General features: G+C 44.4%; 1 protein-coding gene across 1 annotated transcript in view; it reads left to right on the top strand.

The window, feature by feature from the left end:
* Nucleotides 1–19,866, top strand: part of Pitpna (phosphatidylinositol transfer protein alpha) — a 38,356-nt gene extending 18,490 nt beyond the window's left edge. The window contains exons 5-12 of the mRNA XM_034504862.2: nt 1,505–1,512; nt 2,507–2,581; nt 5,544–5,627; nt 11,115–11,192; nt 11,336–11,446; nt 12,140–12,262; nt 16,579–16,644; nt 17,386–19,866. Coding sequence (XP_034360753.1) covers nt 1,505–1,512; nt 2,507–2,581; nt 5,544–5,627; nt 11,115–11,192; nt 11,336–11,446; nt 12,140–12,262; nt 16,579–16,623 — 524 coding nt within the window. The 3' untranslated portion in view covers nt 16,624–16,644; nt 17,386–19,866. The remainder of the gene's footprint in view (nt 1–1,504; nt 1,513–2,506; nt 2,582–5,543; nt 5,628–11,114; nt 11,193–11,335; nt 11,447–12,139; nt 12,263–16,578; nt 16,645–17,385) is intronic.
* The last annotated feature ends 1,487 nt before the right edge of the window (nt 19,867–21,353 follow it).

The raw sequence follows: 21,353 nt of genomic DNA, 5'->3' as shown, positions 1-21,353 counted from the left end.
CTAGCCTGGGGTACGTAGCAAGACCCCATCTCAAAATCTCTTTCTAAGATAAAGTACATTATTAGTCTTGTTAGGAAAGCGCTGTGTGTTTGCTATGGATACAGAGATGTTTGGAAGGGAATGTGGGGTTGGAGAAAATTTAAGGGAAGTTAGTCACCATAATCAACACTAAAGGCCAAGAGCAGGGTCCTCACCCTCATGTGTTCAGAGACCCAGAGTTTTTAGAATTCAGTGGACCTGTTTCTCAGTAGCTCACATACTAACATGTAAAACCTCAAATGTCAAACTCTGAAGTTATAGTGAAATACAAAATAATAGGTCAAACCAGATACTCCTGTTTACTGATGGGACATCTGTTTTCTTGGGAATCTCCCACCATGGGGATTGAAGGTAAACTAGAATTAACAGTGTGATGATGCAGACCTCAGTGCAGGGGAGGGAGCAGATCTTGTCCTATAGCAGCCAAACTAGGAGCCAGTGTCTTAGAGGATGTGGGGTCCAAATATGGTGGCTGGCTGGAGAAGCTTAATGGCCAGGCCATCCTAAAGCTGCTATCTCTATGACAGCATGGCAGGATCTCTGCCAGACTGGCATCTTTGGATGGATATTTTACCCGTCATTTCTTCTGTGTCAACATGACGTTCTCACAGTACTAATAAGGGAGTTGCCCATTTAATCCCAATCTGCTGCTCCCAGTGTCTTCAGTTGGGCTTGGGGAAAAAGGACTGGCAATCTTTTGGCCTGTTTGTGCATTTATGTCATCAGCTTCCCATTGGCATTGCAGGAGTAGGGTTAGTTTTCTTTTCTTTTCTTTTTTTTCTTTTTTTTTTTTTTTTTGTTTTTTTTGTTTTTTTGTTTTTTTTTTTTTTGTTTTGTTTTATTTGGATTTTGGAGTGATGGAGTTTGACTATCCATATGCTCCAAACACGGCAGTATGCATTATCAGAAATGGGGATAGCACAAGGGGTAGGGTACAGAATGAACTGAGCTGTTGTCAGGAGGAGAGCTGGGCTCCTCCCCAGTGACATGGAAGCTGCAGTCATTTTCTCTGATAAATAATTGACCTCTGCTTTCCGAGGGATCCCATTACAGTGGCAGCAGTGTAGAGCATGCAAGGTTTGGTTACAGCGTGAGGAAGACTGTCTCCATCAGAAAGACAGCCTGGCTCAGAGTACCCTGATCGGTGCTCCTGAGGGAATGCCCCACTTCCCCACCCAGTGGTTCTCTCAGGGGAGATTGATTGGGCCTCAGGGCCTCAGCTGATAGGAGACCACCCTTTCCCTTGTTCATAGAATCCTAAGAAGTCCATATGGGCACCATTTTAATTACGTCCCAGGTTTGGTCCCTGAAGATTTTGAGTGAACTTGAGGAAAGGGGAGTTGGTGCACTGAGGCTTTCCTATGGAGGAAGGCATTGGGGAGTGAGGAAGTTTTTGCTCTTCATAGTGTGTTTATATCTATTAATATTCTTTCTTTCTTTTTTCCATGTCCTTGCCTTGGAGCAGTTATTACAGTAAGTATTTTTGGCGGGGGTGGAGGTACGAAGATTGGAGTTACAGATGATTTATCAGAAAAGGAGAAATAAAAGTGAACCTACACTAGACATTCTGGTTCTTTTCTTGTTCCCCTGGGGTGTTGTTGGGCCTGTTGAGGGTCAAGTGTTTCAGTCCTAATGAGGATCTTACTTGTTGGCTTCAAGCTGTATTGACTAGTGGCTTTGCCAGGTAAGATTGGACTCTGGCTCTCAGAGGTACAGAATGGTTTGAGGTTTTCCTTTGTTTCCTCAGGCCATGCCTACCCAGGGCTGTACAGAGTTTCAGTGTCAGCCAGCCTGAATGTGACTTCCCTCTCCCATTTGGGCATCTGTTGACCTCAGTGAGCACTGACCGTTGGCAGCAAGCTTACTCTTGGAAGCAGCCCCTTCCCCCACAAGCCCTTGTTCTTTAGTATAATCCCCAAATGCTTGTCCCTTCGCAGAACTATTTCTGCTGAGGCAGCAATGGACCCTCTTCCTCCTTCATGTAGCTCTTTTTACTAAAAATTTTAAACAGGTGTTATTTTTCAAAAGCACCAAGGGAGGGAGACAAAATTAGTGGGAGGCCTCAGTAACAGCTTGATTGCAGGGAAAGGGGCAGCTTGAAGACGTCACCACCTTTCCTCACTAGGAGGCTGTGGGCTGTTGATGACATTTGCATCCTGCGCGTATGATAGTGTGGGAAGTTGGTTAAACGATAAATTCTAAACTCCAACAAATGCGAGGTTCGGCCTAGCTGTCAGATGGCCAAGTCACCTAAATTTTTTGGACTTCACTTTTCTTCCTCTGTAAACTAAGGGTGAGTGTATGAGTACAGTAGGCCTAGCATGGTGGCGACGTAGGCGGGGCGGCTGTTATTACCAAGCCAGCTGGAGTCTCACAACTCCAGGTCTGCATGATCCCCAGTAATGGGAAGTGCTAACTCTCCAGTTCTGACCTTGTCAATTACTGAGCTATGTTTTCCCTTTTCTAGAATGAGTACATGAAAGAAGACTTTCTGATTAAAATTGAAACCTGGCACAAGCCAGATCTTGGCACCCAGGAGAATGTAAGTATCACCTCGCAAGAGCCCAGTGCTTCAGGCCCTTGGCAGATCTCTCTGGGCTCTACCTATAATCTCTGCCTCCCTGCACAGGGTCTTCTCTATGCTTCTCTTCTGCCTAGTGAGGAAGGCTTCCCTAGTCTGTCCTACAATGTAGTCTCCTGTCGTCGATTTGCAAAATGTTATCTTCAAGATTCTTTGCTAGGCTTTCTTGTAGAGCAGGGATTGGCCTAAAATGTAGTTTTGAATACCCAAAAATGATGTCTTTAAAACATCATAATTGCAGTAATTCTCCAAATTAAAAATATGCTCGTGTTCCCTTAACTATACCTATGCATGTTCAAGACTGTTCTTTCACGTGTGAAACAACATATACAAGGAGATGCAGCACAATTCTCAACAACATAGACCCAGTCAGTGGGACACCGACAAATTGTGCAGCCAAACAGTGGCATACTATGCAGCCATTAAAAAGCTGAGGGAGCGGTGTGGTGATGCACACCATTAATCAGTTCTACCACTATGAAGACAGAGGCAAGTGGATCTCTGAGTTTGAGGTCAGTGTGGTCTAGTTCGTGAGTTCCAGGACAGCCAGGGTTACAGAAGGAGGCAGTTTCCAAACTAAACTAAGAGGGAGCTGGTAGAAACAATCCTTCATGCATTGCTCAGTGTAAAAGCAGTATATTAAGGGCTAGATCGATGGCTGCACAGGTCACAGGCCCTGGGACAACCTAGTCCTATTACTCTGTTAAATGGACATGGTAGGAAATGACTCCTACAGCTTACTGCTATACCCACGGGTCAGCATCTGTTGGCTCTCTCAGAGAAGCTACTCCTTTCACTGCTGCTATTAACACAGAGGCTTACAACTAGTCTCTGAATGGAGAAGAAGACTGTGAAGTGCTCAGCCCTGAATGGGAGATTCACATCACATCCCCCACCAAGGCTCAGTGATCTGTGCAGAAGGATTGTTAGAGTCTAAAGCAGTCAGTCGGTCATATCAGTGCTTCCCAGACCCAGCAGGGGAGATACACATCAGAACCCACATCAGTTTGATAGTATACACACACCTGTGAAAGCTCCAGCCAGACTTGATGCTGCTTGCCTCTAATTCCAGCACACAGGAAGCAGAAGCTATCGATCTCTGAATTTGAGGGCTGCCTGGTCTCGTGTCTTGAAAACTAAACAAAAACATCCCTCCACTAACTGAGGAGCGATTGGCATTTGGTTGCTACTGTGAAAGAGGAGAGAATGTTCGTCAGGGTTCTCTAGGGGAACAGAACTAATAAAATGAATCTAGAGAGGATGGGGAAGAGATTTGTTAGAGTGGCTTACAGGCAGTGATCCAGCTAGTCCAACAATGGCTGTCTACAATACAGAGTTCAAGAATCCAGTGGTGAGCCGGGCGGTGGTGGCGCACGCCTTTAATCCCAGCACTTGGGAGGCAGAGGCAGGCGGATTTCTGAGTTCGAGGCCAGCCTGGTCTACAGAGTGAGTTCCAGGACAGCCAGGGCTAATACAGAGAAACCCTGTCTCGAAAAACCAAAAAAAAAAAAAAAAAAAAGAATCCAGTGGTTATTCAGTCCACTGATAGGTGGGCTGCCACCATAAGGCCCACATAAAGTGGATCTTCTTACTTCAAATGATATAATTTAAGAAATATCCCACACATGTGTACCCATTTGGATTTTAGTTAATTCCAGATGTAGTCAAGTTGACAACCAAAAATAGCTATCAAGAGAGTCAGTTTTCTTTAAAGATGTAACCCCTGGTAGGTTGACCATACACGAGGGCAGGTCCCACCTCCAAGATTAATTGGGCAGTACAAACTGAACCGGATGAGGAAAGAAGAAAAAATAATCTCAAAGTATGGTGTGAAGGGTGGATAAAGAGGTTGGTGAATATGTCCAAAAAATTGAAGAAGAAATTATAAAAGATACAGCTGGGCATGGTGGCAAATACCCAGGACCCAGGCAGAACACTTGAGTTTGAGGCTAGCCTGGTCTACATGATGAGTTCTAGGCCTCCCAAGGCTCACAATGAGACCGTGTCTGAGAAGAACAAAGGAAAGACAAGATAGGGGCTCAGCAGTTAAGAGCTCTTCGCCATCTTCCACAGGACCTGAGTTCAGTTCCATGTACCCACACTGGGTGCTGTACAAGCATCTGTATCTCAGTGAAGGGATCAGACACCCTCTTCTGGCCTCTGATGGCTTCCATACACACCCACATTGCAGACACACATACATAAAAATTAAATAAACCTAAAAATAGCAAGATACAAACTGCGTGTGCACTGCTGTTGGCATTAAAGGAAAATCTGCACACAGACCATATCATCTGTTACTGGAGTCAGAGTCAGGCTTGAGGTATGAGCCAGAGGAGGTTTTACTCAGTCTAGCATTTTGTATACTGACTGTGGAAAGGCAGCAGGTCCACGGTTAGTTAGTCCTCGGCGGGGAGCAGGTGCTAGGCAATGCCTGCTTAAGTTAACTTAGTCTAAGGACAGATCCTGTTGCTGTCCAATCTCCAGCGCCTTTGAGTAACTGTACCCCAACTGTGAAGTAGCCCTTGTCTGAAATTCTTGGGGCCAGAAGTATTTCGGACATTAGTAATGTTTGAATAGGAATATTTGCATAGGAATGTATGCAAGTCACAAAATATATTGAGGAAAGAACCCAAATACAAACAAATTCATTCGTGTTTTATGTACTTTCTATATACAGCTTGAAGGCATTTTTTACATGGATAGCATTTTTAGCCTGCTTATGTTAAACTGTAACCCATCATATGAGACCAGGTGTGGAATTTTCCCCTTGTGGTATCAGGGAGTTTCAGATTGTGGATGTATAACCGTTGTACGATTCTTTACCAGTAGGAATATCCCACCAATCTCCGCTTTTGGTAAAGGACACTTTTCATTAGCAAAACTGCACACATATAACAAGTAGTCTCCCATCTTATTACAGGTGCATAAACTGGAGCCTGAGGCATGGAAACATGTGGAAGCTATTTATATAGACATCGCTGATCGAAGCCAAGTACTTAGCAAGGTAGGAAGTCCCTAAAAGATGTGGGGGTGCAGAAGTGACGTGTAAATGTTAGGTCTGGGAGCCTTACCCAGCTTGGCTCAAAAGGAAGTCCTTTGTGGTGTGTATCACCTGTCTTATTGTTACTGTTTTAAAGGTACTAGTGGTTAAGCCTGGGGCTTCTTATATGCCAGAGACCTGCTCTGCCTTTGAACTACATGCCCAGCATTTCTCACTGTGTTGTCTTGGCTCACAGAGATCAACTTGCCTCTGCCTCCCAAGTGTTGAGATTAAAATTGTGCACCACCATACTTGGTAACATTTATGTGTGTGTATATATGTATTCATATTTTTAGTTTTTTGAGACAGTTTTACTGTGGGGCCCTGGCTGTCCTGGAACTCACTCTGTAGATCATGCTGGCCCCAAACTCACACAGATCCATTTCCCTCTGCCTTCTGAGTCTTAGGATTAAAGGCATGCGCCACCACTGCCCATCTCCAGCTAACAGTTTTATTTTTTAAGACCATGTCTCACTAAGTTTCCTGACATGGCTATTTCTAAAGTAAATGTTAAGAGTTCCCTGGTCTGTGGGGCTGAAGAGATTACTAGGGGGTTATATACACTTAGTGCTCTTGCAGAGGGCCTGAGTGCACACGGCACACATATATGCATGTATGTAAAACTCATAATATATATATATATATATATATATATATATATATATATGGCTTTGGGTTTTTTTTTTTTTTTTTTTCAAGTTTTCTGGGCCAGCAAGATGGGCTCAGTGGTTAAAGCACATGCCACCAAGCCTAACAACCTGAGTTTGATCCTTCTACCCACGTGGTGAAGGAGAGAAGTGACTCCATGTTGTCTCCTGACCTCCACACTCCTCATGATGCACACATGTGCATACACTCTTGGCATGCACGCACACCATGACAGGGCTGTCAGATGACAACTTGATGGAGCCACTTCTTTTCTTCCCCACTGTAGAGCCAAATTTAGGTCCCTAGGCTCATGTGGCAGGGACCTTTACCTGCTGAGCCATCCCACTGGCTTTGAATTTTATTATTATGATGATGATGATTCTGGGTATGATGCACACATGTGAAGTCAGAGGAAAGCAATTTGACTTGATTCTCTTCCTCCACCGTGGGTTCTAGGGATTAGACTTAGGTTATCAGGCTTGCTTGGCAAAAACTTCCATCCACTGAGCCGTTTCTCCAGCTATGACTGAGATATTTTCGTTGGTGCATTCCCAAAGAGATGCACACTCAGTGTGGTGGCGCACATCTGGAATTCCATCATCTACAAGTATGAAACAAATGATTATGTTCAAGGCCAGCTTGGGCTTAAAGTAAAACTCTTTCAAGAAACAAAACAACACTGTTTACTGAATGCAATATACATAGCAAAGTGAATACATCATAAATACACAGCCAGGTGAGTTTCTCAAACTGAATTTGTGAGTATATTTCACAAGCAGAAGAGTAGCAAGAACTATGGGTCTTTGAGTAGCTCTTCGTCTCTGTTGTGTGAGTTGTGGAATGATTAGAAAATAATGTCGGCCAGGTGTGGTGGTGGCGCACACCTTTAGTCCCAGCACTTGGGAGGCAGAGGCAGGTGGATCTCTGTGAATGTGAGGCCAGCCTGGTCTAGCCAGTGAGTTGCAGAACAGCCAGGGCTATACAGAGAAACCCTGTCTTGAAGGAACAAAACAACAAAAATAAATGCAAGCTAGATATGTAGGTAGATAGATGATGCCTGCGCAGTAATACCTAAGAGGTTATTAACAGTGAACACTTTCAGTAATTATTATTTTTATTTTTTAAATTTGTCATTTATTTCCTTATTGCTTAATTATTATGTATTATGGAATATTGGCATCCACACACCACCACAGCAGGAGTGTGGAAGTCAGGCAGCTTGTGGAGTCAGTGCTCTCCTTTCTGAGTGGGTTCCCAGGATGAACCACCAGGCTTGACCAGCGAGCACCTTTACCTGCCGCTCCAGCTCAAGACTATATTTTTAAATTTTTGTTTTATGAAGCAGAGTTTATTAAAAGAGTTTTTAATGTAGTTTTTAACTACAGGGACTAAGAGAAAAGCACTTGGGAAGAAAGTCATGTACGCCTGAGTGGAGGTGTGGGCTTCTTAAAGGAGTGTCACCTTCGATGCTGATTCTATTTAAACCAGGAGCTTAAGCTAGGACATTTTCAGAATGATGACCAGTTAGTCTCAGCTCTGGCTGTGTATTAAAGTCATCTGAAAAGATTTACTTATTTGCTTATTTATTTGAAACATTAACTCGTGTAGTCCAGACTTGTCTTGAATTCTCTTTGTCGTCATGGCTGCCCTTCAACATCTGGTCCTCCTGTCCCCACATCCCAGGTGCTGGGAATATAAACATGTTCCATTGTGCCCAGCTACCTAAAATGTGTAAAAAGAAAAATCACAAGATATGGTGGCTCATGCTGCTAATCCCAGTACTTAGAAGTCTGAGGCAGGTTCAAAGTCTGCTGACACTGTGATACTGACAAAACTGCAAACAAGGCCTGGCAGAGAAAATCGCACAGGCCCCTCCCCTGAGGCAAGTGTAAACAGTTTATCGTAGGGTCACTATTGCAATGACCATGCAAGGGGGAAAGGGTTTGTCTGACTTACACTTCCACATCATAGTCCATCATTGAAGGAAGCCAGAAAGGAACTCACACAGGACAGGAACCTGGAGGCAGGAGCCGATGCAGAGGCCATGGATGGGCGCTGCTTACTGGCTTGCTCCTATGGCTTGCTCAGCCTGTTTTTTTATGGAACCCAGGACTACCATCCCAGAAATGGCACCACCCACAGTGAGCTAGGCCTTCTTTCACCAGTCACTAATTAAGAAAATGCCCTACAGGATCACCTACAGCCCAGTCTTGTTTGTTTGTTTGTTTGTTTTTTGTTTTGGTTTTTTTGAGACAGGGTTTCTCTGTGTAGCCCTGGCTGTCCTGGAACTCACTCTATAGACCAGGCTGGCCTTGAAACTCAGAAATCTACCTGCCTCTGCCTCCCAAGTGCTGGGATTAAAGGTGTGTGCTACTACTGCCTGGCTCTACAGCCAAATTTTATGGAGGCATTTTTTTTTAAATTGAAGTTCTCTCCTCTTAGATGACTTTAGCTTGTATCAAGCTAATATAAAACTGTCCTACACTAGTGACCCCTTGTCATCTTAATACACAAACACTTTACCATTAAGCTACAACTTTTCCTTTTGTATTCATCCCCAAGACTTCACATTAAAAACATAAATAACTTTAGAAGTTCTACAGTATACAGATTTAAACACATTAAAATGTCCCTTTAAAATATTCAGTCTCTTTAAAAATCCAAAATCTCTTTTTAAAGTTGAAATCTTTCAACTGTGGGTTTCTGTAAAAATCAAAATTAAATTAATTAAATACTTTTCTTACTTCAAAAGGGAAGAACCAGGGCACAGTTACCATTAGATCAAAGCAAAACCAAACTCCCAACCGTGTAACACAGTGTCCAGTCTTTGGGATCCACTCATGATCTGGGCTGCTCCAAAGGGCTTGGGCCATTTTCTCCATCTCCGCACTCTGCAGCACACACAGCTGCACATAGGCTCTGGTTGACTCCACTTTACTGCTGCTGCTATTGGTGGTGGTCATGGAGGTACCATGGTACTGGTACCTCCAGATTGCTGGAGTCTCTACTGCTACTGGGCTACACTTTCACCAACTCCTCTCCCAGGCTCTCTTCATGTCTCTGAGCCTCAGCTTTCTAATGACCCCATCAGTCCTTTACATACAGCTGCCACCGAGGCTGCGCCTTCACCAGTAGCCAGCCTGGCCTCTCAGTGCCGCGCCTCAGCTGCTCTCTCCTTCATGCCTTCAAAACCGTTACCACCTCGGTGATTCTTACACTACCAAGTTTGATTATCAGTACAAGGAATGACCTTGTCCATGTCTGGAAAGTAGCTTCTGTGTACTGACTCTCATGAAACGCTTCCCAGAAGATTTCACCTCACTGATACTGGTCTCTTCTTAATCAGTGCTAATTCCTCAGCTATAGCCTTCCAACATCAATTATATCCCAGTAAAGCAAAGTTTCACTTTAATAGTTCTGGTCTTTTGTTAATCACAGCTGATTCTTCAGCCCCAGCTGACCTTCCCATAGCATCTTAATTAAAAATAACAAATGGCCCAATAGAGTCTTTAAACTTCTCTCTGAAACTTACAAGCCAGGTCTCTATTTTTTGCCTTGCCTTCAACATTTTTATCCTCCAAGCTCTTGCAGAACAGCCTACCGAAATCTCAACATTCAGTGGCTTTTCTAGTCCCTCCCCAAAACACACACAACAGTACCCCACTATCCTGGTACCCAACTTGTCTTAGGGTTTCTTTTGCTGTGATGAAATACCATGACCAAAGCAGAGGAAAGGGTTTATTTTGTTTATGCTTCCACATCACAGTTCATCATCAAAGGAAGCAGAGCAGGAATATGGAGGCATGAAGGATACAGAGGCTATGGAGAGTGCTGGTTGGCTTGCTCAGCCTGCTTTCTTATAGAATGGTATATAGAATATACCATTCTAGGGATAGCACCACCCACAATAGACTGGGCCCTTCCCTACCAATCAGTAATTAAGAAAATGCCCTATGAGCTTATCTACAGCCCAATCTTATGGAGACAGTTAATACACACACACACACACACACACACACGTAGTGTATGTGTGTATATATATATATATATATATATATATATATATATATATATATAGTGTGTATATGTGTGTGTGTGTGTGTATGAATACACTGTGTCTTCAGACACACCAGAAGAGGGCATCAGATCCCATTACAGATGGTTTTGAGCCACCATGTGGTTGCTGGGAATTGAACTCAGGACCTCTGGAAGAACAGTCAGTACTCTTAACTACTGAGCTATCCCTCTAACCCTGGAAACATATTCTTAATTGAGGTTCTCTCCTCTCCAGTGATTTTAGCTTGTGTCAAGTTAACATGAAACTATTTAGCACAGCCAAGGTGGTAATGTACACCTTTAATCGCAGCATGCAGGAGGCAGAGGCAGTCAGATCTCTGAGTTTGAGGCCAGCCTGGTCTACAGAATGAGTTCCAAAATGGTCAGGTCTGTATACACCACATACACCTGTATGTCTTGGGAAACAAAACAAGAACCTATCCGGCAGACAGCTTTTATCTTGTCTATAACATTTTCCCATACTCCACACCAGCAACTTCAAGAACTACTGTAGCTGGGCATGGTAGCAGAGGCAGGTAGAAGCTGTGTATTCGAGGTCAGCTTGGTCTACAAAGCGAGCTGGTACAGGCCAGCCAGGGTTACATAGAAAGACCCTGTTTCACAGCACACAAACCAGAAAGAACCGGTATGAAATGCCCTCTTATGAAAACTTTGCCATTTCTTCGTCCTCACCTCCCTTTTCTCCTCCCTCATTATCTCTTCCAACCATTTTCCCACTGTTCTCAGGATTACAAGGCAGAGGAAGACCCAGCAAAATTTAAATCTATCAAAACAGGACGAGGACCATTGGGCCCAAATTGGAAGGTACAATTCACACCCTTACCACCAGGGGGCCAGGCATATTGTGGGTGGGCCTCTCCTTTTGGAGGAGGGTATGAGTGGGATTTGGACCACCTGAGATCTTTCTTTTAGTTACCAACCTGCTTCTGGGTATTTTTCTACTGCAGCAAGAACTTGTCAATCAGAAAGACTGCCCATATATGTGTGCATACAAACTGGTTACTGTCAAGTTCAAGTGGTGGGGCTTGCAGAACAAAGTGGAAAACTTTATACATAAGGTAAGTTTGCAGGCTGAGGCCTTTCCATATGTCTATGTTCTGAGGCCAGTTGGACCCAGTAACTGACCTGCTCCTCAGTTGCTAGCATTGGAGTCTTGGATTCGCTTTGCTAGCCCCTCCCTTGCACGTGGTGTTCTACATTTTAATGCTGTCCCTCTACGGGCAGCACATTTGACAAGGAAAGAAACACAGGTGAAAGAAGACAAACAGGAAAGGCTTTGCTGGGCTTGAACTTACGTAAAACAAGTTTCCCTTTTCAAGCCAGAAGGCAAGAGGCACTGTAAGCCATACTCCCCAATGTCCCAGGTCACAGAAGTGGAAGACTTAAGCCTCTTAATTCTCACACACTTTTGGGCCACATTTTATAGCTGTTGGCTAGTCATGACCCAGCATTAGGCACCATAGACTGTAGAAAATGTGGCAGTTGTTAGGGGCCTTGCTTGTCCAGATCCCATGAGCAGTCTGTCTTGGTAGTATTTGGGACAAAGGACTCACCTATAAGGTGGATGGCCATCCTTACTGGAACACTTAACTGCCAGAAACAGGAAGGCAGTGGTCACTGACCTGGGTCTGATCCAGATGAGGCAACCAGGTATCGCTCCTCCCTCCACCCCAGTAAACTGTGCATACTAGGGAGGAATGCAGAGGGGCTTTTCCTCTCCACCTTCTGACTTGCTTCCCTCCTCCTTCTAGCAAGAGAAGCGTCTGTTTACAAACTTTCACAGGCAGCTGTTCTGTTGGCTGGATAAATGGGTTGATCTGACTATGGATGACATTCGGAGGATGGAAGAAGAGACGAAGAGACAGCTAGATGAGGTGAGCCGAATGCCAGGGGACTCATAAGTGTGTGACTGTCAAGATGACTGGGACTTGGACACATCTAAGGGCACCATTAGCCTGTTGTTCTAAGAACAAGCCTGGCTCTGTTGTGGATAAGGTTACTGCCAGGCACTATGGGAACTATAAGGAGAACAGTCTGTGCTCAGGAATACAGTGTGCCTGAGGTCTTGGCACAGGCACAGGGACAAATATGGTAGTCTGTACCTGGTGCCAAGTGAATAATACACCCGCTGCAGTGACTCTCCAGTCAGGGCGGGGGATGGTGCTAGGCTTTGGAACTTGAGGTGACTGTGGGGCCATGCATGTTCAGTTGATCTGCCAATACCACCCATGTTACCTAGAGAGGACAGCCACAGCACATGCACAAGCCCACTGCTCTGTGTGGTTGTCTCAAGCTATTTTTGTGGGTGAGAGGGTCTTTTTTGTTTTCTTATTTTGGTTTAGGTATTTTGGTTTTGAGCTTGGCATTGATCCCAGGAGGAGAGCAGCCTGCTCTCTGAGAGCCTGAAGACCCAGCACTCTTGTTTTACTTAAGGAATAAATAAAGTTTTCCCCCAGAGACCCATTTAGGGGGATGCTCAGTGAACACCACCAGGCCCCCTTTTTGCTCTTGTTCATTCGCTGTCTCACAGAGAGGCATCTTCAGCTGAGGCAGGCGAGGTGCAGCCCTGTTGCACTGCAGCAGCCTGCAGGTGACAGTCATTGTAAGAGCCCAGTGCTGTCTGCCTTAGGGCCGCAGCTCTGGATCACTTGTGTTACTCTGCTCTACATGCCTATGGGGCTCCCTCTGCCCTCCTAAGGCAGGAAACTGTATCTTTTTAAGGCATGCCTGAATGTCCACCGGAGGACGTGCTTTCCAGCAGGGCACTCCTGAGGCCCTGCCTCAAGTACCATGGTGCACACCACACAAATGTTTGTACTTTAGTGCTAGGCTAGGTCAGAACCTGGGTGCAGAGCCCTTCTTCCTTCCAGAGCCTCCCAAGGAACTGTTTCTACCTTCTGGGATGACATTCTTCCTGGGCTGACTCACTGGTAAGTGGTGTGCAAGTTAGTTCCTGCTGAAGGCGGATGTTTTCGTTATTCATTCAGCCACCTATAACAGGCAAATGGCAGGATTTGGAGCACAGCCCCTGATTCTTCAGGAAGAATCCTCAGGGAGTTGTAGGCCTAAGTCACATTGCTGATTCTGTCTGCGTGAGAAAAAGGCCTGAATCTTCCGGTCATACTAGTCCTGACCCTCGCCTGCTCCCTGCAAGTTAGCAGATGGAGCATAGGAGGATTGTAATGGGGTTTGACAGGAACTCTCAGGCACGCTCTGCCCAACAGTGGCCAGCATAAAGTAATTGGGTTTCCTGGAAGCATTTACAGTTCTTTGTCTATTCTCTGGAGCTGTTAGCATGGGTGAGGAAGGCTCTTTGTTTAAGCACAGCACCAATAAATAAATAGATAAATAAATAAGTAGATAAATAAATAAATGAAAGTGGTACTGTGTAGTTCTGGGGAAATCTTAGAGGTCTGCCTTCCTCACGGTCCAGACTTAACAGTCCTTAGAGATAGGGCTTTGCTTTTGACACGTGCCCACTCCTGCTTGAGATGACACTCCAGTCTGTAAAGGGTGTGCCAGGAGCTTAGGCAGAGGCTCCCTGCCCACTAGGGAAGAGTGGAATTAGAATTTTAAAACTAACTTGTAATGGAAGAGAAAACCAAATCCATGTCATTGTGGAATATGTTTTAACCTCTAACAACTGTGCAGGCCTTCTTGTGCTAATTTGAGCCCTCGCTTGTTTTTCTCTCTTGTCTAAAAATATAGTCATTGGGCTGAGATATGGCTTGGTGGTAAAGCACTTAAGTGTCTAGCAGGCACAAGACTGAGTTTTTTAACACCATACATACAAAGCTTTTTTAAAAAGGTTTTAGTTTTTGTTGCTGTTTTTTAAAAAGACAGGGTCTGTAGTCCAGTCTAACCTCAAACTCTTTATGTAGCCAAGGGTCACCTTGAGTTTTCAAGCCCCCTGTCTTTACCTTCTGAGCGCTAGGATTACACTCTTTGCAGTGATGAGGATCAAATCCAGGCTGTGTGCATCCTGGCAGATACTCTTCCAGCAGAGGTACATTCATAACCCAAAAGATTTTTATTTTGTTTTTCTGATTAAGATTCTGTAGTATCAGTCAGGCACACACCTTTAACTCCTGCACTTGGAAGGCAGAGACAGACTAATCTCTGAGTTCAGGGCCAACCTGGTCTACAAATCAAGGTCCAAAACAGCCATGGCTATACAGAGAGACCCTGACAAACAAACAAACAAACAAACAAACAAAAAGGAAGAAGGAGATCCTGTAGTATTTTCTTTCCTATTGTGGGTCTGGCCCCTCACACCCATTCCTTCTGCAGCTGGCCCTGTGTAGTTAGCTGAGAGCTGCCTGACACCCCTGCTCATGCCGCTGGGAGGCTGCTGGTAGCTGATCTCTGTGGGCTCGGGTGAGAAGGTTATTTCTTGCCTCTGAAACTGGAAGACTTTCTGACTGCTAGTTCTCTATTAGAGTTTAGTTTAGGTTTTGAAGTCTGGACAGGTTACCCAGAGATTACCCAAGTCTCTTTGTAATGAAGTATTTAACAGACACCATATCTGGAGTTCACAGTTTTGAGTTATAGTGGATTTGTGTTTCAAGGGTTAGGTCAATAGGAGAAGCCATTCTGTACCGAGTTCAGTTGCTGGGAGAACATAACTCTGACATAAAATACAGTCATAGCTTCGTTTTTTAAGTACAATATAATTTCTCAGGACTATTGTGATATTTAAGTGTCAAACAAACACTGAAGGACACGCCTGCAACCCTGACATTTGGAGAAATGAAGGAAAATAATAGAAGAACTGTGAGCTGGGAGACAGGGTCATGAGAATCATCGCAAGTCTGAAAAGGTCCAAGTCTCCCGTTATGTGAGCCTCCTCCCCACAGCAGGGTCTCCAGGCTTCAGATTCCCTGTGGGGTGAGGACTGCAGGCATGCACCATCAGTGGCTTTACATAGGGACTAATAGATCTGCCAGGTTACACGGTGACAGCCTGTCTCAAAACCAAAACAGAACAAAACAAAACCCTTCATATCATATAGGTCTCAAGAAACAGGAAATAACCATTCTTAGGACATTTTACTATAAGCTTAAAACAATGAAACAGTGAATTATTTCAGTAGCGCCTCTATTCCCTTGACAGGAAGGGAAGTGGCCACATTCTTTGTTAGGAAGTTGTATTTTTTTTTTTTTAAGTTTTTTTTTTTTAGATTGACTTATTATTTTATGTCTCTTGAGAGTGTTGTCTACATGTATGTATGTGCACCACAAGCATACAGGGTTTTAAGCTGCCATGTGGTTGTTGGGAGTTGAACCTGGGTCCTTTGCTAAGAGCAACAAGTAATCTTTAACTGCTAAGCCAGAAATAGAAGCAGAGATGGGGGGCTGGTGACTGAGGTCAGTCCCTAAAATTCAAATAGAAATGAAAGGAAAAAACCCACTCCTGAAAGCTGCCCCCTGACCTCGACATGTATACTACTAGGACATGCACATGCTTCACTCCCCAGCCCCATATACACACAAAGTAAAGGCTCTGGGGCCAAATCCTCAGCCCACTAGTCCACTTCCACTCTCAACAGTATGTTTTCCTGTTTTAATAAGCAGTTCAGAGGCCATGGAGATAGCTCAGGGGTTTAGGACCCAAGTTCAATTCCCATTACAGAAGCTCAGGATCATCTGTAACAACATCTCTTTTGGCTCAGTGGTCACCAGGTACACACATGGTGTGTAAATATACAAGCAAGCAAAACACTCATACATATAATAAAATAAAAATAATTCTAAAAATAATAAAAATAAGCCTATTTTTATTTTGTGCCTAACTTAAAAGGCGTGATTTTTTTTTTCTTCTTCATCTCCGCCTGGCCTGCTAGGATCTTGAGTTCACCCAGGCTGTACTTTTCTCTTAAACTCCAATAAAATTGTCCTTGAACTTTGAAAATAAATAAATGAAGTAGAAATTAAAACAAAAGTAAATAAATAAATAAAAGCAGAGAGAACATTGGCCCGGGCTTAGCACTGGTAAATTTTAAGTTGTAGTGGATGGTAGGACCTGTGAGAGATTATGAATGGGATATTATTTACTCAAACTTGTTAGTTTTGCTTGGTGCACACACACAAATATTCTGCCCTGTTGGCAGGATGGAGAAGACGGGGTGCATTCACGGTAGAGTTCATCAGCAGCAAACGCTCTCAATTTCCTTCTGCTTTTTCTGTTGCAGATGAGACAAAAGGACCCCGTGAAAGGAATGACAGCAGACGACTAGCGCTACCACCCCTTCTGCACTGTATGTACCCAGTCATCCTCACTGGGCTTGGGTCCTGTGGAGTGAGAAAATCTTCATTCCTCATCCTGCACTCTAGGAATGGCAGTCACTGCCGTGCTAACGAGGGGACTCCTAGGTTTCCGCAGAAAGGAATTCTGACTCTTGTTTAGTTCAGGGGCTGGATGACTTTTTACCCAGGTCATAGGGCTAAGATGGGGTGTTCCTTGTTTTACCTGTCATTCTTCCCCAAGGCCTGTTCTGTTAGAGCCAAAGCTGGCTCTTCTTCAATGTATACTTGTATACAGTATACAAACTATACCTGTTTCCTTGAAGACTCATTCTGCAGCACAGAATGAGACACCTAACTCTGCCCCCCTCCCCCCATTACACTGGGAGGAAATTATTTGCTCAAAGAGCACCTCTAGCGCCAAGAGACTAAGGAAACCTAAGACCATTTTGTTCTCTGGCTTTCCCATGGTTCTTTTTCTTCCAGCGCTGGGTCAAACCCAGGGATGTGTGCATGCTAACTAGGCAAGCACTATATCCCCAGCCCAACCCGTGTTCTTAAGCAGCTTCTGAGAGATGGAAGGGGGGGATTAAGCAGATGCCAGTTTTGTAGTTAGTGCCAGAACCTTGGTACCTTCTCTCCAAGGCCCCCACCAATTGGCACCCTTCCTCCTGGAATTTCTCCATTTGTCATGATTTACTGTGTGCTTCTGTTTTTCCTTGTTGCTTCCTTAATAATTTCTATTTCTTTTCTAGTTTTGCAAGACAGTGGTCAACAGGAAGGCCCAGCAGCTCCACCCTCCTGAGTGGCAGGCCATCTTCGGACACAGCCTTTCTGTGCTCATTCTTCAGGCAACTTTCAATCCCTTACTATAGCTATTTCTAGATGCCCTTTAACATTGTGAACAAATAGACCGTCTGGTATTATAAAGCCTGTGTGTGCGGGAGCCTGATCCTCTAAGATATATGGTGTGCGCTGCTGTATTTACAGCTCATCCTCTCTCCATTGTGCTCTGACCCATTTCTGTATGCCCTCCCCCTTTATTTCCAAGTGACGTTCTCAGTCTTTCAAATGAGCTGCCTTTTGTGATGTGATTATTTAAGCTCACTTATTTCAGCCTTGGGATAAACTGAGCTATTTTGCTTCTTGGGCAGATCTTTGGCAATGTTGAATATTCACTTTGGGAGAGAGGAGGAGTTAAAAATACAGAGACACCTACCCCCAGCTCCTCACGATAGGAATGTGGCTTCAGAACCCTGACCTCTGCTCCTAGTAACCTCTTGTTCACGTGCTCTAAGCACCAAGAAGGCACCCAAGGCCCAGCCAGTCTCAGAAAATTTAGCAAATAATAAATAAGCCCTACTTGAGTCATTGCATCTCTGGTTAATATTCTTAGAAATCTTGGCTTCTCAGCCCTCCTGTTGCCCACTCTGTCTGGATCTCTTTGCAGAGCCTACAAGAACCCACCACTGCCCAGCTGGAGAACTGTCCAGTGTGGCCTGTAGACACCGATCAGACCCCCAAGGAGCACTGTATGTCCGTGCTCCTCTTCCCTTTTGGGCTGGTGCTGCCACTCAGCAATAATCCTCTCTGCTTTCTTAGACCCCTGTCCTCTTTGAGGCTGGTTAGGATGCAAGAGTCCTGGTCTTTTCATGCTGCATAAAACAAGCATGCAAAAAGCTTTTATCCCTAGTAAAAACCTTCCTGTTTCTAATCACTGGACAGGAATTTGCAGATCAAGAACTCAGCTCATCCTGCCCCATACTGAGTTCTGTCCTGGACAATCAAAGGCAAGCAGTGACTGTAGCCTTGAACGCTCACCACAGTAGGCTGGTGAAGCCCGGGTTCCAGGGGAGTAGAAGCTGCAGAGCACTTCCTAGTTTTTCTAGATTGGCAGAAACTGAGTAGGCCTTTCTGGTGGGAGAGTGTGATATAGTTGTGTCACCTGACATTTCCCAAGCCTTGTTCAGTCAGCCAGCCTAGTGTGTAGTGATCCAATAGTATCCATGATACCCAGGGTACCTGTTAGAGACCAAATCTCTCCTAGGGGAGTGAGAAATAGGATGGATTGTTCTTGTTTTTGTCAGTGTTTGCCTTACTCATTTCTAAGCGCAATAAGGCAGTGTCTCAGGGACTGCACCTACGACATCCTGACTGGATGCTTCCCTGTAGTCCTCCTGGAGTAAGGCTGGACAGATTGGGCCCCTCAGCATGATTATCTCTGACCTTCCTTGAGGTTCTTTTGAGACCAGGAGATGTCTTATTACAGCTTCCTCTGTATTAGTCCCCTCACTGTGTGGAGTCTTTAGGAATACACTTGGGGCATCTTGGTTGGCGTTTCAGCCGCTATTAGCTTGGGAAAGTTGGAGAAGAGGCATTCCTAATGGAGAAAAACATAAATGTTCTCATGTAAGCTCTGTATTACCTGTCAGATCCTATTCGTGCTTAAAGATTCTCCTTCTTTGGTAACTAGGTTGAAGTCCAGATGTGAGTTATCTTGAGAGAAGCTGATACTCTATGCAGAGAGTTTATATGGTGTTAGGGTCAAAAGATGTGTGTCTCCTTCAGCACTTCATGGGATCCATACATATCAGTCACATCGGCCTCAGTCCCAGCCTGCTCTTACCTGCCTTGTGCCCCTGCTGTTGCCCACATTTGAAAGTATCCAAATGATCCCAATGAGAATTTCCTGAGACTAGCCCGGATTTAGGGCTCCTGCCCACATATACACAAAAGGAGGAATGTCCCTGTCTGTTCCATCCCCATGGGTGGTGTTGCTGCTAGGCAAGTGTTGGCTTTTAAGTATGTATCCCCATCCTTTGTCCGCCCCCAAGAGTGACTAGCACTCAGAGGGCTGGTGATGACCCCGAGTGTGTCATGCCTCTTCAGACTGACTGCTTCCATCACATTTCCAGGGTCTGCTTTACTCCCAGTGGGAGCAGCAGTGTCTCTGCACAAGACCTGCTGAGCCCCAGCCTTCTTGTGGGGATACTGGGGAGGGACAGGTCAGGGTCAGTGTTGTGGGCATGTGTGTCCTTCCACATTCTCCTTTCACAGTCCCTGCTGGACCTCTGACTTTCTTGGGTTGGTTCTTAGTGCTACTTATTTTACAGACTACACTTTATAGAACTGATTAGATTACCTGTTTATTTAATGTGAGTTTGTGCCTTTTTGTCTCAATCTTCCAATACAGGTATATTGGGGAAAAAAGCAGTCTAATAAAATCCTAGACAGAGTTTTTTGGAGTCTAGCTTATTGATGATGTTCCTATGTCCATTTTCCAACTTAGATGTCCTTAAAGCTCCTACTGATGTCTCCCCAATTTATTTACAGGAAAGGATTATGAAAAGATACAGTGGTGTTTCTGACATTTTATGTAAATAAAGTATTCCTTGTCCAAAAAAGTCACAGTATGGATTCCGGCTGGGGTATAGTATAGCTCAGTGGTAGTATTTACCTAACAAGCATGAAAAAAAAAGTCACATTAAACAGTCCCTTGTCAATTCAGTTTTCTTATGGAGACGTGCATATCTCAATATCCATTTTTGCTTTTGTCTCTCTTTTACTCTACTAAGTAATACATTTAATTATTACTCTTTTTTTTTTTTTTTTTTTTTTTTGGTTTTTCGAGACAGGGTTTCTCTGTGTAGCCCTGGCTGTCCTGGAACTCACTCTGTAGACCAGGCTGGCCTCGAACTCAGAAATCCGCCTGCCTCTGCCTCCCAAGTGCTGGGATTAAAAAAACAGCAGGGCAAGCAAGCTGTAAATTTTGACAACTACCTGGAAGAAGAGCTCTCCCTTTCAAGCAGGCACATGGTGACAAGGTTGGGTAGAAAGAATGAAAAAAACTCAAAAAATCAGGGAATGTATGCCTGGGCTTTAGAAATATAGAAGAAAAAAAATTATACTTTGGGGGCAAGAGAAATGGCTCAGCAGTTATGTACTGTTCTTTTAGAGGACCTGAGTTCAATTCCTAGCACCTACATCATAGTTTATAACTGCCTATAACTCCAGCTCCAGGGGAATCTGATGCTTCAAGTCTCCAGACACACATGCATGGTGCCACAGGGTTTTAATCCCAGGACTTGCAAAGCAGGTGGATCTTTTTGTGTTTGAGGCCAGCTTGGCCTAAAGAGAATACTAGACCATGTTTGTTAATTTCACTGCTGGTGGGTAAGATTAATGTGTACCACTGGCATGCTTAGTGCCCATAGAGGGAAAGGGCCCCAGATCCCTTGCAACTGGAATTAGAATGGTTATGAGCACCATGTGGGTGATGGGGACCAACCCCATTCCAAGGTCAGTTGTCTGTGTTTTTAATCTCTGAGCCCTCTCCAGCTCTTTCAGTTTTCTTTATTACTATGTTTATGGCTACATATAGAAGTCAAAGGACAACTTTGAGTGATTTTTGTCTTCCATCCAGGGGTAAAGCTCAGGTGGTTAGACTTGGTAGCAGAGGCTGTCCCCTCCACCCCCCCTTAATTTTGAGAACACAGCACAGCACAGCACAGTTCTGATGTCCTGTAACTTTAAGAAAGCCCAAACTGGACTCAAACTTGGAGTAACCATACAGTCTCACCTGGTTCCAGAACATATATTTAAAGTATCGGAGATTTTGTGGGTTCTTGAAACAAGGCATCACTGAGTAGCTGGTACTACAAGTGTGCTAAAAGGCAGAAATCACTAACTTAGCTTTGACGCGTGTGAATTTCATGTTAAAACT

The sequence above is a fragment of the Arvicanthis niloticus genome, chromosome 6 (genome assembly GCF_011762505.2).
Source record: "Arvicanthis niloticus isolate mArvNil1 chromosome 6, mArvNil1.pat.X, whole genome shotgun sequence".
NCBI classification, from domain to species: Eukaryota; Metazoa; Chordata; class Mammalia; order Rodentia; family Muridae; genus Arvicanthis; species Arvicanthis niloticus.
This window is presented reverse-complemented; position numbering and strand designations above follow the sequence as displayed.